This window comes from Nicotiana attenuata, unplaced genomic scaffold (assembly GCF_001879085.1).
Source record: "Nicotiana attenuata strain UT unplaced genomic scaffold, NIATTr2, whole genome shotgun sequence".
NCBI lineage: Eukaryota > Viridiplantae > Streptophyta > Magnoliopsida > Solanales > Solanaceae > Nicotiana > Nicotiana attenuata.
In genome coordinates this window covers 294,195-313,925 of record NW_017670662.1, presented here as the reverse complement: position 1 = coordinate 313,925, position 19,731 = coordinate 294,195, and the positions used below count along the sequence as shown (strand labels likewise).

General features: G+C 38.3%; 1 protein-coding gene across 1 annotated transcript; it reads right to left on the bottom strand.

The window, feature by feature from the left end:
• Positions 1-6,837: 6,837 nt before the first annotated feature.
• Positions 6,838-8,102, bottom strand: LOC109242004. Its single transcript, XM_019408831.1, has 3 exons — positions 7,755-8,102; positions 7,500-7,644; positions 6,838-7,112 (listed from the first exon to the last, which is right to left on the bottom strand). Exons 1-3 carry the CDS (start codon positions 8,100-8,102, stop codon positions 6,838-6,840), a joined length of 768 nt encoding a protein of 255 aa, XP_019264376.1.
• Positions 8,103-19,731: the final 11,629 nt, after the last annotated feature.

Genomic DNA, 19,731 nt, shown 5'->3' with positions numbered 1-19,731 from the left:
TTTGTGCGAGGGCTTCTCAACCTTGAAGTCGTTTGCAATCGAGCATCCCTCGGGGATAAACGCCGACAAGGGAGGCTCGGCAGCTGGGTCGTTAGTAGCCGCAGTGGGGGAAGTCATTTCGAGGGCAACCACCTTAGGTTTAACCGCTTCAGTACCAGCGACCAGTTGAGAAATGAAGAGGCAACTTGTTGAGGAACAGTTTTCGATGTTTTTGCCATTGTCATCTGGGAGAGTTTGAAAATTTGAGAAATAAACATGAAGTTTTGGAAAAATGGGTTTTGAAGATGAAGAACATGGTATGAAGATTTGAAGAAATTTTGGGAAGAAATCTGGAGATTGCTATGTAGATTAAAAAACATGGATGAAGATATGAAGATTTGAAGAAGGTTTTGATAATGGTTGGAAGGCTCGAAGATAGCGGTTTGATCGGAAAGTAGAAAAAGGATAAATGAAGGAGGCTTTTATAGGGAAACAACCGACGCTTCGCATTCAGAGGCAACCTGTCGGTGAGTGGCACGTGTCCGAAGTCAGAACGACACGATTGATGGGATGTTTCATCTCCCCATCGTAACGTACGAAGGAAGGAACCGGAGTCATCTGTTGTTTCTCATCGTTTCGGCTAGCCTGCTCTTTGAGAAACGAGGGGATTATCTGTATACGGGAAAAATCGAGCCCGCTGCATGACTCGACTTCTCGGTGAGCCAACAGAGCAGGAATGTGACCGCAATGTATCGGGGTTAGAACGAAGAACCCCTCGTATCAGGGTTGGGCAAACACCTGCCCTCGGGGATATCGGGGGTGTATCTTTGACGGTCGATTTAAGGACTGAAACTTCGGAGAGCATGACCAATCAGCCGCTCATGACTAACAAAAGGCCGTGATATCCGTGCCTAACCAGATATCACGGCGTGAATCTTGGTTCGTATCGACAGAAAATCAGTGATTGGCGAAACGAAAGATTTTTACCTTTTTTTAGAATTGTACTTAGGGTAAAACTCCCCTACTATATAAAGGGGAAGGTTTATTATTCATAGGACATATTGTAACACGCATCTCAAGGCAACATACTCTTATTCTCTCTGTAAGTCAATGTTCTTACTTTTGTTCATCAGTTCTTCATTAGTGTGAGCCCAGGATCGAAGGCAGGCACTTCGTTAAGCCATTATTGAGTTCAGGATCACTCTCACTATTGGTTTGACAATTTATTACGTCTTTTATTTCTTTAATCTAATGCCTTTTATTATTTGTATTGAATTAATCCGCATATCCTCAAAACCACGTATAAATTTAATTGTTATCCGTTTTTTAGGGTAAACATATATATTTGAAAAAATCTGTACAAAGTGATGTAGAGTGACGTTTCAACTATTAGGCTGCAACAATGATCTTGGGATCATTTTAGTTATGTGGTTTTTGGAAGTCTGGAAATATGAAGGAAAGAGTTTGATCTGATCGATCTGAAAGTTGAATCTACGGTTACAGATATTATAGAGACAGTTATATAATACAAATAAAATCCTCTGAAATTTGAACAATTATCACCTGTTACTATTCTCTAATAATAGTACACATTTATACATTTGGAGATTCTTATTTGAATCCACGTTCTTAGGCATATTAGTTGGGCAGGCATATCATATATATATCCCACGACCTAAGTCCTAACCACGTTAGGCCTTTTATACATATACATTTATTAATTTAAGTAACACATAGCACAAGCAATGAAAATTGGTTCAAGTAAGAGTTGTCCTTATCAAGGTTGTTACAATATATAAAAAATTAAAAATCAAGCCGAAAACAATAGTTTAACCAACTTATATTATATTTTGGGCACCTACTAGGGAAAAATCAATGGGTCATTTCTCTACATTATTCCTATATAAGCATGGAGCTTTGTTGAAATCTGAGTAGAACTTTCAAAAGGAAATTAATCATCAACTTTTGTGTAAGTATTTAAGGTTGCAACATAATTAAGGAGAGGTTAAGCATGGGTTTTAGGGGTTCAGTTGCAATTGTAGTTATTTTTTTGGCGATGGTTTTGGCTGTTGCTAATGCACAATATGGAGGAGGCAACTATGCTGATTCTTCTCCCTCAAAGAATATTGGCTCCACCAATTCTTCTCCAGCATTTCTGTTAGGATTTGTTGCTTTCATCATTTCTTTCTTTGTTATCAGGAAAAGTATTTGATTCGAGTCTCTCAGTTGCAACTGATTTGAAGATGTTTCCTTTGATGTAATTTTAATCTTTTTTTTTTTTCGCTTTTCTTTTTCTCATTGGTGTGTAATTATATACTTGTATGTTATTTTACCCTTCAGATTTTTCTCTTTCGATTGCTTTGTGGTTAGGGATTGTGTTTTAATCAGCCAACGTTATTTTATTTACTTTACTGGTTAATTAATTTACCTCCTTTTTAATACTAGCTAGCTAGGCTGTGAATTTGATGATGTGTTATTGTCATGTTATTCGTTAATTTTCAGCAAATTATAAACTTGGGTGTGCGTGGAATATTTTGTTGGCTGTTTCTATCGACTTAGGAGAACTATTTCTTGAAAGGATGTTAAGTTCCTTTAGTGGACTTCAAATATTTCTATGGCAACCTTGCATCAGACAAAAAAAATGTGGCCTAAAGCTTAAAACAAAAATGTCAGTGAAAAACATTCAAATTGGTACTAAATGGTTGGGCACACATATCATTAGTATAATGCCAATGAGAACACGTCAGAATTTTGTTTTTATAATAAGCTAATAACACATAGAATAAGTAATCAAAATTATTTCTTCCTTCTTTTTTCAACATTCAAAATTAGTAGTTCAAGTAAGAATAAATAATCATGATCAAGGTTGTTACAATGTATACAATTTAAATGAAACCGAAAATATTGGTTAACTCAACCAACTTATATTATATTGGCACTACTAGGGAATCTAAAGGGTCATTTCTCCACGTTATTCCTATATAAGCATGTAACCGAATAGAAGAATTAATTTAAATAGTCGTTCACATAAAAGAGTATATAATCAATGTATAATTTATGTATATCGTTTAGTAAAAGTAAACATTAAATTTGACAGGCTATTTGTGTAACAATCTAGCTTTAGGAGTTCTTGCTTTCATCATTTCTTTCCTTGTTATCGGGGAAAGTATTTGATTAGTCTTTCAGATGCAAACTCATGAAGTTCTTTAATTTACTTTTTTTAATCGTTTGTAATACTTTCTCTTTTCTTTCTATTTGGTGTGTATTATCCTTGCATGTTATTTCTTGTTTTTTTGACTAGAAGATAATTAATGAGTCTATAAAGTTCTTTTGTATTATACTTGTTGATTTCGCATGTTTTTTTGTTGTTGTTGATGTTTTGTGAAAAAAATCATATAACTACAATAACATTTGTAAAGGACTATAATATTAAATCTCCTCACAGTTCCCCAAAAGTAAGCTCCGATTAAGAGTTAACACTGGTTCTTCAGTTTTTTACAAGTTTGAAAGTTGTAAGTAATGCATGTCGATGCTCAAACGATAAGTATAACGTACAATATAACGTCCATTTGGAAACAGCTAGTTATAGGTATATTAATCAACGTCCATTTACACGACTAAGGTTGTCATGAAGTTCAATGTAAAGCAATATGTACAGCAACTTTTGAACTTTATTGTAAGCTAGCTGCCATGCATGCTTATTGCTTATCTAACAATTTTCCTGGGCTTCTGCTTTGTAAAACTTTACCTATATCGGTGTTTATACCAAAACATTATTAACTAATTACCTTAATTGAGATGAAAATGTGTGTTCGTTAATTACTCATTGTTTAGTAAAACATGAATGTACGTGAAGACACACATTATTTATATTTACTGAGTTCTTTCTTTGGTTGTTTCATTCTTTGTGATCAATTAAGGAAATTGTGCCATGATATGTAATCTTCATTAGATTGTTGTGCTTTCAATTGTGTGATCATTCTTTTGAACATTTAACTCATTGTGTTGAATATCCCAGCTGATTTGGGCAACACCAAACCAGTTAAAACGTTACCTCCACTCGCATTTCGTCAACGTATAGTTCGATAACAACTTTAAGTGTCTTTATTCCCATACGAAGGATTTTGTGATAGACTACTTAGGCCTTCGCTACTCACTATTATGATGAGTAAATAGTTCAACATAATCCTAGCGACTTGAATAGAAAAAAAAAATTATTCTGCAAAGTTCTCTTGTATTTTATAATGGCCACAAAATCAATTAACCCGTACGATGATGCAGAAAAAAGGAATTAAAAAGAAACTGAAATAATTTGTTTGTTAATTAGTCGTGGACTGTGGTAGAGTGCTTCTAAACTGTTTAATAAGAAGACATAATTTGTTTTGTTAATGGGCGTCCATGATATAATAAACTAATCAGAAAGAGCCAATTTGACTCTATACCAGCGCAAATGCTAGTATCGATTCTTATTCTTCTGCTTAGACATTCAGTGTTGAGGGCACGTTTTTATCACACGTTGAAGTTGTCTTTTTTTTTTCTTTTTTTTTTCTGACTTTTCAAAAAAAAAAGTAAATGAAATCTTCAACCAAAAATTATCTTAACCATGAGTTTTAATAAATTATCTGAAGAGTTCTTTTGTCGGGTATGAGATTTAATTCTCAGTATAGTTACCCCTTTTTCTTCCTTCTGTTCTATCCCTCCCGATCTTCCATGAAAAAAAACCCAAAGAATTAGCAAAATATTAGACATCAGCAGCTAGCATCGGGATGTGATTTATATATAATTTTCTTATTGCTATTTGAAGTAAATTCAAGATATATTATAACTATACATTAGAAAACTAAGATTAATTATTTGATATTCTCGTTATTGTCGTACATTCATATAAAACAACAACAGCGACCCAGTAAAATCTCACAAGTGGGGTCTGGGGAGGCCGGGTAGAGTGTACGCAAACCTTACCCCTACCCCTGAGAGATAGAGAGGTTGATTCCGAAAGACCCTCGGCTCAAGAAGAAGAAAATAAACAATAGACAATGGGTCAGTGACAGCAACAAAAAGCCAGAAAAATAATATCAGCATCGTAAGAAACAGAAAATAGATGGAAAAACAATAATAATAACCAGTAATAATGCCATAGAAAATAGTGTGGAAACTACATAAACAGAGTGGAAACTACTGAAACCACTAACAACCCAAGGCAAAACATTACCAGCCTAGCCCCGCCCACGGCACAACGTGGAAAAACGCTCGATTCCCTCCTAACCTACAACCCTAATGCTCGACCTCCACACCTTCCTATCAAGAGCCATGTCCTCGGAGATCTGAAGTCGCGTCATGTTCTGCCTGATCACCTCACCCCAATACTTCTTAGGCCGCTCTCTACCTCTCCTCATACCTGCCAATGTCAACTGCTCACACCTGCTAACCAGAGCATCTACGCTTCTCCTCAGCACGTGCCCGAACCATCTAAGCCTCGCTTCCTGCATCTTGTCGTCCATGGGAGCCATGCCCACCTTCTCCAGAATATCTTCATTCCTAATCTTATCCAGCCTAGTATGCCCGCACATCCATCTCAACATCCTTATTTCTACCACTTTCATCTTCTGGGTATGAGAATTCTTGGCTGCCCAACACTTAGCCCTTTACAGCATGGCCGGTCTAACCACCGCTCTATAGAACTTGCCTTTAAGTTTTGGTGGTACATTCTTATCACACAGGACTGCAGATGCTAACCTCTATTTCATCCACCCACTCCTATACGGTGCGTGGCATACTCGTCTATCTCCCCATCCCCTATATAATTGACCCAAGGTACTTGAAACTTTCGCTCTTGGGGATGACTTGTGAGTCAAGCCTCATGTCTATGTCCACTTCCCCCGATGCATCGCTGAACTTACACTCCAGATATTCTGTCTTAGTCCTACTCAACTTGAAACCTTTAGACTCAAGGGTCTGTCTCCGAACCTCCATCCTCTCGTTAACGCCGCCATGCGTCTCATCAATCAGAACTATATCATCAGCGAACAACATACACCATGGCACCTTCCCTTGAATATGGTGTGTTAGTGCATGCATCGCTAAGGCAAATAAGAATGGGCTGAGCACAGACCCTTGCTGCAACCCCATAACAACCGGAAAGTGCTCTGAGTTACCTCCCACAGTCCTAAACCGAGTCTTAGCTCCCTCATACATGTCCTTTATCACCCTAATGTAGGCTACCGGCACACCTTTCCCCTCCAGGCATCTCTAAAGTACCTCCCTAGGCACCTTGTCATACGCTTTCTCTAGGTCAATAAACACCATGTGCAAATCCTTCTTCCTATCCCTATACTGTTCCACCAACCTTCTGATAAGGTGTATATCTTCTGTATTAGAACACCCGATATGAACCCGATTGGTTGTCGGATATAGACACTGCCCTCCTCACCCTCCTTTCCACCACCTTCTCCCAAACTTTCATGGTATGACTTAGTAACTTGATGCCCCTATAGTTGTTACAGTTCTGAATATCACCTTTGTTCTTGTATAGCAGAATCATCGTACTCCACCTCTATTTATCTGGCATCCTCTTCGTCCTTAAAGATAATATTAAATAGCGCAATCAGCCATTCCAAGCCTGTTCTACCCACACATCTCCACAATTATACTGGAATTTTGTCCGGCCCGGTCGCTCGGCCTCTACTCATCTTGCGCATAGCTCACGCGATCTCCTCAGCCTTAATACGCCTACAATACCTAAAGTCTTGGTGACTCCCGGAGTGCCTCATTTCCCCTAGAACAATGTCTCTGTCCCCTTCTTCATTCATAAGTCTATGAAAGTAATCCTGCCACTCCGCTTAATCTGGGCATCTTCCATCAATACTCTGCCTTCCTCGCTTTGATGAACCGCACGTGATGCAGGTCATGAGCCTTTCTCTCTCTCGCCTTGTCCAGCTGAAATAACTTCTTTTCCCCTCCTTTGACCCCTAACTCCTCGTACAGATGACCAAACATTGCAGTCTTAGCCTCCGCGACCGCTAACTTCGCCTCCTTCTTGGCTTCCTTATACCTTCCTCTCTTCGCTCTCCTCTCTTTCTCGTCTGTGCTCTCCACTAACCTAAGATACTCCGCTTTCTTTGCTTCCAATTTACCTTGGACCACGTCATTCCATCACCAATCACTTCGGCGCCCGCCAGAGTAACCCTTTGAGATCGCTAACACCTCTCTCGCCACCTTTGTTATACAGTCCGTTGTCGATGTCCACATCTGGCTAGCGTCCCCGCTACTCCTACAAGATCTCATAGACATCAACCTCCCCTCCAACTCCTGAGTTTTATCCCTCGTCAAGGCTCCTCACATGATCCTTGGTTGACCCCGAACAGACCTCTTCTTCCTCTTTAATATTATACCGACGTCCATCACCAAGAGCCTATGCTATGTCGCGAGGGTCTCAGTCGGGATAACGTTGTAATCCTCGCACAGTCATCTATCACATATCCTGAGAAGGAGGTAATCAATCTAAGTCTTAGCCACCGTACTCCGGAAAGTAATCAAATGCTCCTCCCTCTTTGGAAAACTAGAGTTCGCGATCACCAGCTCAAAAGCTCTAGCGAAATCCAATAGTGAAGTACCTCCTCCGTTCCTATCCCCAAGCCGAAGCCGGCATGCACCTCGCCATAGCCACTAACAGATGACCCTATATGCCCATTGAAATCCGCTCATATAAATAACTTCTCTACAAGCGGCGCACTATGCACCACCTCGTCCAGCCCCTCCTAGAAGCACCTCTTAACCTCCTCATCTAAGCCCGCTTGCGGCGCGTAGGTGCTAATAACATTCAAAGTGATCTCTCCAACTACTAACTTAATCGCCATTAATCTATCATCCATCCGCCTGACCTCTACCACCGACTCTCTGAGTTTCCTAGCCACCAAAATACCCACTTCGTTCTTACCCTTCTTGCCTCCCGAGTACCATAATTTATACCCGTCCGCATTCCTTGCCTTCGATCCTACCCACCTAGTCTCCTGAACACAAGCTATATTGACCTTCCTCTTCTGTAGAATCTTCGCCAACTCTATAGACTTACCCGCCAATGTCCCGATGTTCCACGATCCAATTCTCAACCTATGGGCATCCATGGTCCCCTTACCCCCTTTGGGCCCCGTCCATTCTCCTTATCTCCTGCCCTCCCCTTCAGGCCCTACCACCCGCCCACCCCGAAGACATGCCCTTATTCCACCATTACAGACACCATCTACTATACCTATGGTAGCCTAATGAAAACGCTAACAAAAGCAACAACGGTTCAAGCTTAAAGAAAAATAAGTAGTAACTATAGGACGCCACTAGAATAACTAAACTAGTACAAACTACTATGACACCAATATAACTAACACAAGAGGAAGAGAAATAGGGGCAGGAGGTACCAACTCCCGAGAATAGAACCTGGAGTTTCGAATTGATGTACACCCGAGTCTGTGTAGCCTGGCGTATTCCCTTCCAACTTCCCTCCGTCCCTTGTCAAAGCTCCCCGACATGCTCAGCTACGTTTGCGCGTGCGTCTCCCGCCTGTCTCCAAGTGCCTAAAAAATAGAACCTTAAAACACACAAAAACCATGGGGCCAACAAGAGTTGGGGGGTGTGGCAGGGCTGTCACCATACTACTATGACACAGGGGTGGTCTGACGACGCTGGACTAGACTGCTATCGCCAGAAAGAAAGATGAAGATGAAAAAAAGGAGGGGGGGGGGGGTTTGAAACTAGAAAAATAGAAGAAAAAGGGGGGCCTGGCAGTGACACAGCCGCCGGGGAGAAGAAGAGAAGAGTGGGGAGAGAAGAGAAAATAGAGAGAGAGAGGGGGGAGGGGGCTGAGACTGAAAAAATAGAAGAAAAAAGGGGGGTCGACGGCGGAGCAGTCGCCGGAAACGCTACGGCTAGGGTATATCTAAACGAGACTTTAAACTTATTTATCCAGTATATCTACGTTTTCCTATTTACAGAAAGTAACTATATGTTTTTACAAAATAAATACAAACCCGGTCAAATCTACAATTTATCTACAACTTAAATACAATATTTTTTTTGTACAAAATCCGATCAAAAATTACATTTACATACAATTTATATAAAACTTGTATACAATTATGTTAGTTGTATATATTTTATTTGCCGTTTCTACACTCGACATACAAAATATTTACAATTTGTTTATGTGTTTTTCATCGAGTTTCAATATGAAATTCCAACCAAACCATATCAAAACTTCACCAAATGCTCTCGAAATTGAGATATGAACTCCAAAGTATATATTCCCAATCATTTGCAACAACACCCAATCTAAACAAATAATAATTTTGCAAATTTTAATTTTCAAATTCATAGGTTCTAAGCTTTCTAATGGATGTCAATGGAGTTTAAGCTCATGTATCCACGGTCAACTTCAGTTTAGTTTCAATTATACTGTCAATTACTTTTAGCTTAGTTCCAAATGCCACTCCTATAGACAATGTCTTATTTATTCATCTAAAAATATTTTTGGTAACCCATTTGTATTGGTGCTTCACATATGTATTCTATGGCTTTGAACCAGTTGAATTATTTTTCTCCACCATTCTTCAAAGCTCCTAGCATGTTCACCTGCAAAAGCAGAATCGAAGAGGAACCGAGAGAAATATTTATATAGATAAGAAAAATAGAGAAGATTGAAGCCTAAAATGGTAAGATGAATCTAATATATTATTTTATATATAAATAGTAAATTGTATATGCTAATGTAGTAAAGTAATAACCTCTCTATGATTGGTAAATAAGTTTAATGTATTATGGATATATAGGTAAAAATTCCTTAATAAAACCTAAAAATAGAATCTGGGGACAGACATCTAATTATCCCTACAATTGAATTTTTCACTTGTATTATGAAATAAAAGTTTACTTCTTTAGTTGATGATAACAATTTATGCTATTGTAGTTACGCGAATTTAATTATTTTGCCGAGTCTTTCTTTTCTTTCGTCTTATACGGTAATGGACTAATGATTTATTAAACAAATAGATATACTTCTCTTTATCTACCAGTCAGGGAAGTAATAAACTAGAAATTGGGTTAGCATATTTTAATTTTTAAAGCGTAGAGGTAAATTACGATATTCCCATCGGATTTGTTTTGACATTGATTATTTTTCCTTAACAGTATCATTTCATTTGATAAAACTAATATCCAAACTTCATCATCTGATCTACGCTGCTTCTTTATTGTTCGCACGTTCTTAAGCACCATTAAGGGTGAGGCGTTTGGGCTTTGTTAATTCTTACAACTCCGTCAGTTGTTTGATTTTCTTTCTTTTATTAAACATTGAGCACTTATTGGTGTCATTGTACAAATATCATGTACATGTATTAATTAAAAATCAACTTAATTACCAGAATTGTTGAAGTGATCTCCACCATCTAACTACTTACAAAAAATGAAAACAAAAAGTCAATGAAAGAATGATAATACGAATTAGTCCATGAAAGATACTATCTTGAAAAAAATTTGTATATAAGTGTAGATTTCACAACATAGAATTACAACACAAACACTTCTTACACAACATTCTTCTTCTCACTAACAAATTGAAGGCTACATTTGAAACTTGAAAACACAAGACAATGGCTTTGAAAGTTTCAGCTGCTGCTTTCAACTTCATTGCTTGTGTTCTATTCATGGCGGCGGCCGTGGCGGTAGCCCATGAGGGCCACCACCACGCCCCCGCCCCGGCTCCGTCCAGTGCCATCATCACTTCATTCCCTTCACTGATGGTCGGATTCTTCGGTTTGGTTGTTTCTTTCCTTGTTATTAAGGAAAGGGTTTGAAGAGAAGTAAGAATAATCCATATTCATTCTTAATGTTGCGTTTATCTTTGTTCCTATGTTTTGATTTATCACGTTACATTTGAGAAGCCTTGTATTCTTGTTTTTTTACCCCTTTTGACGTTGTTTTTCAATTGTTCTATCAGGTCAAGTTATTTGTGCTCCATTTCTATTGTTGTGAAAGTACTTTTGAGATCATTGCGTTGAATAATATGTTGTGACGAGTCATTAATTTCGATGATTATTGTTGTATGACACAAAAAATAGATCTTGATTTTATACTATTAGATTTATTGAAAAGTAGAATTAATCATAGCCAATATTAATGTCCAATGATGGATCTAGTATTCTACGGTGAATATTTAATGAATAGCATTGAAGAAGACAACTTGGAAGAATAGTTGAGCAATTAGGACTTGAAAATACAAAGGAGAGCAATAAATGACAAAAAATGACTTTCAAACCGTAGATGAGACAAAGATAGCCCGACAAAGACGAGTTCCCCAAATATCTTTTTGATAATGATGGATGATGATGAACAATCATATATTCCGATCCTTCTTGGATCTGGAGAAGGGAATGATAGAAGGAAAGTGTAAAGTCAAGCTTTGTTTATATTCAATAGAGTGAGAATCTTGTACAAAGAATGTTGCTGAAATCTTTGACAAAAGGTCCAAATTCCCCTTTCTGATCTACATCTTTTCCTATTTATAGGAGCGCATGAGCCATAAAATCCTAGATAGTACAACAAAAGGGAATATCTCTAGAATATTCCCTAGGAAATCTTAATTCTAAGGCTGGCCATTGCTTCGTGTCTAGAATGAGAGCTCGTCCTCGTCCTCGTCCTCGCAATCTGCCAAGTCAGTTCGACCTTGGCACCGCTTTACCCTTCACCCTTGACCTCGGTCTTTTAGAGCCATCGCGATACGTCACCACTGTCGGGCTTTATTACAGTTGACTAGGTCAAATACGTCAAGTGAATTGAAGTTTTCACCCATACAATTGTCTCACTGCATCATGGTGTTGAGATGTGTGATTTCCTAATTTACTAGCTGTGAAGCTGTTTACTTTACCCAGGCTAGCATGTATGGTTTTTGTGACAAAATTAGTAGTTAGGTTTAACCCAAAAAAACGTATGTGGATGATTGAGGTCTGGTAATTGTAAGAAGAATTTCTAGTGTTTCGGCTTGCGATAGGTCAAACATATTTCTTCCATTTTCTTCTATCTCGATCTAACGGCTCATGAGCATCACTAAAGTGCATCCTTGGCACTGAATCATCTCTCATTTGATTTTCACCGTCGAATGAGTCAAGTGCATCTCCACCGTCGGATTAAGCTCTTGTTCTAACACTTAAATTGAATTCGAAATCTTAAATCTTACTGTCCTGATGAATTTTTCAGAATTTTCCTTATTCTAGAAAGATATAAATATCATCTCATTAATAAGATCTACAATGACTAAAACATCCCTCTAAAGTTCAAATCTAGTCGTTCACAACGCTAGCATTTGGCCATAGATCCCAAATTTATTTTGAAAAATCTGATTTGGGTGAAGTTTGGTTTGAAGATGAAAATGTGTTTGGACATACGTTTTCAAAATATATTTTCCAACTTTATTTTGGATAAACATGTATATAATTCCCAAGTTTTGGAATTTTGGCCCAAAATCAGCTCAATAGATGACTTTGGGATTTGGGATTTGGCCAAAATATGGGCAAAATTTATGGCCAAACATGAGTTTTGAAAATAAATCCCAAATTTATGTTGGTAAAACTCATGGCCAAACGGGGCCAACAACAACAACAACGACAATTCAGTATAATTTCATAAGTGGGATCTGGGAGAGCGGTATGTAGTATGTACGCATACCTTACCCCTACCCCGGTGGGGTAATATACTGTATCAGACAGACCCTCGGCTCGAGAAGACCAAAAAAGACAATAGATGAGTAACATCAACAGAGGCTAGAAAGATAACAATGGAAAAAGTAATATGAAGACAACATGAATCACTAGCAGTCTAAGATAAGACACTATCAGACTAACCTCACATCTAGTACGAAGTAGAAAAAACGCTCAACTACCTCCTAACTTTCAAACCTAATGCTCGACCTCTACACCTTCCTATCAAGGGTCATATCCTAAAAGTTGAAGCCGTGCCAAAATCTCTCAAAATTTCTCTTGGTGTTAGGTTATGGTTAGTATATTCCCAGGCTCACATGCAATGACAATAACTAATAAATTTATAACATAGACAAGAACAAGGAAAAGGGAGTTTTGCCATCTTTAAGTCTAAAGACAGAGTGTTGAATAGACAGTATTGATAATTTCCTACTAGCAATAGCGACATGTTAGCTTCTAAGAAATAGCCAAATAAGTACATGGCTGTTATGAAATAAAACGATGTGGCAAAGTGAAGTAATTGGTTCATCAATGAAGCTATTTACACAAATATTTTGTTGCTACAAAACCATCAAAAACTTGTTATGCTTTACAAAACCAATCTAAATCCTTGCACGACATTCGATATTGCAAGTGGATAAATCCACTTGCAGAATTTATAATACTCCCCCTTGAATGCCCATTAACAGATTATGCGCCTCATTAAAATCTTACTAAGAAAAATCCAATGAGAAAAATCTCAGTGAAGAAAAAAGAATACACATATCTTGAAATACGCATTAAGAGCTGCCTCACTAAAACCTTACTAGGAAAAACCCAATGAGACAAAATCCTGGTTAAGAAAAAAAGAGTACAACACGTATTTGACTCCCCTGATAACAATCCACTTAATGCCTCGAAGACAATGCATTCCAATTTTGTCTACCAGCTTCTCGAATATTGAGGTTGACAATGCTTTATTGAACATATCCGTCAAATTATCACTTGAAAGAACTTTTTGAACATGGATTTCACCATTCTTTCGAAGATCATGAGTGATTTTTTTTGATGAAATGTATTTTATTCTTTCTTCTTTAATGTATCCCCCTTTCAATTGAGCTATGCACACACCATTTTCTTCATACAATGTTCTTCGAGTATCCTTTCTCAAAGGAAAACCAAATGTTTTCTGGATGAGTTGAGTTATTGATCTCAACCAAACGCATTCGCAACTTCATTCATGAAAGACTATTATCTTTGCATAATTTGAAGAAGTAGCAACTATAATTTTGTATTGGGAAAAAAGTTGAATTTATATTGAAGATGACGCGGCATGACACGTGGACTAGACAAGTGGTCAAAGCGTAACAGTTGGGAAAAAGGTACGGGAAATGACAGGTACGGGAAGAAGAAATGAATTAGGCACGAGAAGCAGTTTAGACACGAGTCTCGTACCAATTCGAAGTCATTTAAAGCCAGCGGGTCGAAAGGCATTGAAGACATGAATCTGAAGACAAAAAGGAGTCCAAATTCAGTATTAAATACCTGATACGTTAGAAAATTGGTATTTAATAGGAATGATTGTGTAACGGCTCATTTAATGTCATTTATTGTCCATAATTGTCTCATTAAAGCTTAGATTTATTTCCTTTACCTAGAATCAACTAAAAAAGGAGGAAATTGTATTGGAAAAAGGACATGACTTACCTCATACTGAAATAAGAACTTTTGCTTACTGCTTTATTATTATTCTCAGAAAGCCTATAATTATTTTGGTCTCTTGATTATCAGTAACCCGATTTTTCATCTCCAATTCTAATATTATCCAAAAATTTATTTCTTTGGCGAAACAAATTGGTTCCGTTACCGGTAATCTGATAATCTATTCTTTTTAAGTTACATTTTATCTGTGGTTATCATCATGTCACATGACAATAATAACAGTGAAAACACCTTGGGGAACCGTGACAATCAAATGCATCAAGATCAAGGAGATTTGCAGAACTTTAACGTGGTTCCTTCCCTTCAAAATTCACCACGTCAATCTCGTGAAGGCACTCCTAAATCACATTCTGATGAGCAGGAGCAATCAGAACATTTTGAGGGACCAGAAGAAGCTCTGCAAAGAATAATTGATGCACGGGTTAACCAAGCTCTTCAAGCGCTAGTTAACCGGTTTCCTGCTGCGCCGTCCACACCTTCGCCTAATAACAATACGCTGGAGAATCCTCGTTCTGGCCTTGTTAATTCAAACGAAGGAACCCTCATTGAACCACGAGAAGTGAATCCAGGTAATACAAATAATTCTTATTTACACAATTTGGTACTAACTTTGCAGACACAACTCAAAGAACAAAACGAACGCATCGAGCAAATCCCTGGAGTCCCCCCAATAATCAAAGGAATAGATGCGGATAAATATTCACAACAACCTTGGAAACCGAGTGCTGCTCCCCTTTCAATCCCTAAAAAGTTTAAAATGCCCGACATTTCAAAATATGACGGCACAACCGATCCACGTGACCATGTGACGACATTTACTACAGGGGTCAAAGGAAATGATTTAACTAAGCAGGAGATTGAGTCCGTGTTGGTCAAGAAATTTGGTGAAACACTCACCAAAGGGTGCACTAACCTGGTATTCTCTTTTCCCTGAAAACTCTATAAACTCTTTTGCTGAGCTTGCAGATTCTTTCATTAAGGCGCACTCAGGAGCACAAAAGGTTGAAAAAAGAATGGAGGACATCTTTAAAATCAAACAAGGGGATACAGAGTTGCTCAGAGATTTTGTTGATAGGTTCCAACGCGAACGAATGACTTTACCCCGCGTACCAGATAATTGGGCTGCAATAGCTTTTGCGAGCAATCTGAATGTTAAAAGTTCTGAAGCCACGAGAAGACTTAAGAAAGCCTTCGAGAGTTCCCTGCAACTACGTGGAATATGTGTTATAACAGGTACAGTACGAAGTTGCGAATCGAAGAAGATACCGTACCTCGATTTCAGCATGAAGACAGAAGCAGTTCAAGAAGATCCGAAGCTGAAAATTGATCAGGTAAAAATAGGTACGATCCTTATATGGGTCCTGCAGGAAAAGATTCACGAATAAAACAGGATAATCAACGATATGATCAAAAATCAAGAAACAAGGAGTCAGGCTCCTCATCGAGGTTTGCATATGTTCGAAACATACGCGGGGCACGAGATGATGATGGAAGTTTGAAGGCGAGATTTGGTGGATATAATTTCAATGTCACTACCTCTGAGCTCGTTGCTGTTTTAAGGAGCAGGGAGATAAGGTACGGTGGCCGAAGGAGATGCGATCGAATCTGAGCAAGCGCAATCCAGATCATTGGTGCGAATTTCATAATGACACGGGCATAAAACTTCAGAATGTAGATTCTTACAAAGTGAAGTGGATCATCTATTGAAACAAGGTTATCTCACTGAGTTGTTTAGTGAGAAAGGAAAGCAGGCCTACAGAAAAACAGGCAAGAGCCGCCAAAACCCCGTCACCCAAGAGAACCGTGAATGTTATAAGTGGGGAGAAGATATTTATGAGTAACATACACAGCTTCAAATAAAGTCTCCAAGTCACAATCACGCACGGGAAACGAGTGCGTCAAACCTTAGAAGATGAAAGTATCACTTTTGATGATGCAGACACAAAGGATGGTCACCCCCCACAACGACGCGCTGGTAATATCTTTACTTGTACATGATACTAATATAAAAAGAGTTTTGATTGATCCAGGAAGTTCTGCAAACATCATCTTATTAAGGGTACTACGTGAAATGCAAGTGGAGGATAAGATGATTCCAAAGGCGCATATTCTAACATGATTCGATAATTCCAGTGTTGTAACTAAAGGAGAGGTAATTCTAACAACTTTTGCAGAGGGTGTGTGAAAGATACCAAATTTCAAGTAGTAGATATGGAGATGGCATATAATGTAATCATAGGGAGACCGTGGATTCATGATATGAACGCTGTCCCGTCAACTCTACATCAAGTAATGAAATTCCATCACCATGGGGAATCTGTCAAATTCGAGGGAACAACATACAGCTAGGAGTATTAATATGGTAACAGATACGAGTGCTGTAAATAAAGTTGAAGAAGACATAGACCAAACCACAACGGCACGAGGAAAGACAGATAAAGACTTGAGCCTGATATGATTCAAGAGCCTGAAGAGAATGAAAACATCAAAACAACAATTGAGGAGCTCGAGCCTGTGATACTATTTGAACAATGGCCTGAACGAAAGGTTTATTGTGGGAGCCAACTTAAGCTCAGATACGCGAGGTATGTTAATTGAATTCTTAAAAGCTAACGTGGATTTGTTTTGCTTGGTCCCATGCTGATATGACAGGATACCACCGGATGTAATGACTCACAAACTAAATGAAGACCCATCTTGCATACCCGTTAAACAAAGAAAAGAAAGCAAGGAGCTTTCAAAAAACCAGGTGATTCAAGAGGAGGTCCAAAAGCTATTAAAAATTGGGTCAATTCGTGAGGTAAAGTATCCTGATTGGTTGGCTAATACGGTCGTCGTACCTAAGAAAACGTAAATGGCGGGTTTGTGTAGATTATACCGATTCTTAACAAAGCCCTGTCAAAAGATTCCTTCCCTCTACCTCATATAGATCAGTTAATTGATGCAACTGTAGGGCATGAACTTTTAAGTTTCTTAGATGCATATTCGGGGTACAACCAAATAAAAATGGACCCCGGTGATGAAAACACAACTTCTTTCATCACAGACAGGGGACTTACTGTTACAAAGTAATGCCCTTTGGGTCTCAAGAATGCTGGAGCAACCTATTAAAGGTTGGTCACCAAAATGTTTCAAGAACATTTAGGAAAAACTATGGAGGTATATATAGACGATATGCTCGTAAGACCCAACATTCTAATGATCATATTTCTCATTTATCTGTCACATTTGGAATTTTGCAAAAATTTAATATGAAACTCAACCCAGAAAAATGTGCATTCGGAGTTGCCTCAGGTAAATTTTTGGGTTTTCTTGTTTCTAACCGTGGCATTGAAGTGAATCCTTCTCAGATCAAAGCAATAGAAGAAATTCCTGATATCCTTACAAGTAAGAAAGAGGTTCAAGAATTAACAGGAAGAATTGCGGCTTTGGGAGGTTTATTTCCAAATCTTCGGAGAAGTGCTTTAAATTTTTCGCAGCACTCAAAAAACAAGATCATTTTGAATGGAACGAAGATTGTCAGCTGGCTCTCAGAAATTTGAAAGCTTATTTGTCAAACCCGCCGCTGCTAGCAAAACCGAAGGAGGGTAAAAGTTTGCTCATTTATTTGGCTGTATCAGAAGTTGCGGTAAGTGCTGTCTTAGTTCGAGAGGACCAAGGTAAACAATCTCCTATTTATTATGTAAGTAAATCTCTGTTAGATGCTGAAACACGATACGCGCAACTAGAAAAGTTAGCTTTGGCTTTGATCATGGCATCTAGAAAATTGAGACCTTATTTCCAATCCCATCCTATTGTCGTGGTTACTGCTTTTCCATTACGAAACATTTTGCATAAACATGAGTTATCAGGAAGGTTAGCAAAATGGGCCATAGAGTTTAAGCGAATATGAAATCATTACCAATATAGAACTGCAATAAAAATCTCAAGTATTAGCCGATTTCATAGCTGATTTTAGTCAAGGAATGCATCAGAAGCAGAAAAAGAGTTACAAGTTTTTAATGGTGCAAATCCGGGGACTTGGATTTTATTTGCTGATGGTTCTTCTAATGTAAAAGGTGCAGGCCTAGGGATAGTTCTCGTACCTCCTACAGGTGAAACTATTAGACAGCTATAAAATGTCATTCTATAACTAACAATGAAGCAGAGTATGAGGCTGTAATTGCAGGTTTAGAACTGGCACGCGAACTTGGCATAACCTAGATTATAATCAAGAGCGATTCTCAACTTGTGGTTAATCAAATACTGGGGACTTTTTACAGCCATAGAAACTCGAATGCAAGAATATCTGGAAAAAGTACGGGAATTAATAACACAATTCCAAACCTGGAAGGTAATGCAGATCCAAGAGACGAGAATGCAAAGCAGATGCATTATCAATCTCGCATCTGCAGCAGACGTGGCAAATGATTCAAAAACTTCAATCGTACATCTGTTTCATTCGTCCTCGAACCTGATAAGAATAAGTAAATTTTAATCATTTAACATGGGATTGGAGAGAATGAAATTATTGCTTTTTTACAGCATGGTACCTACCTATCGACAAAGCAAAAGCTCATGCACTTCGCAAAAAGCTGCCCGTTATTTATTTACATAAGGGAATCTTTATCGAAAGATGTTTGGTGGCCCGTTAGCAAGGTGTCTCGACCTTCTCAAACAGAATATGTGATGAGGGAAGTACATGAAGGACATTGCAGAAGTCACGCTGGTGGGGAGGTCCCTGGTGAAAACATTGATTCGAGCAGGATATTATTGCCCAAGATGGAAAGAAGCTAATGATTTCGTGTCTAAATGTGATAAATGTCAAAGATACGGCAATAATATACATAGACCAGCTGAGTTATCTCCATCCTGTCATTGCCCCGTGGCCCTTTAATGAATGGGAATGGATATTGTAGGTCCTTTACACTAGCAAAAGGTCAGGTAAAATTTCTACTTGTGCTTACAGATTACTTCACTAAATGGGTAGAAGCAGGAGCTTTTAAACAGGTGCGGAGAAAGAAGTTAAAGACTTCATTTGGAGAAACTAATATGTCGTTTTGAGAGTACCAAGGGAAATCGTTTGTTGATATGGACCACAATATAGGGACCCAAATCACAGAATTTTTAAAAGTGGCAGATTAAAAGAATAACATCTACACCATATCTATCCAGAGGGAAATGGACAAGCTGAGTCCACGAATAAGGTTATCATTAACAACTTGAAGAAAAGATTGCAAGATTCGAAAGGTAATTGGCCTGAAATATTACCTGGAGTATTATGGGCTTATCGTACAACGCCAAAAACAAGCACGGTGAGAAATCTCTCTCT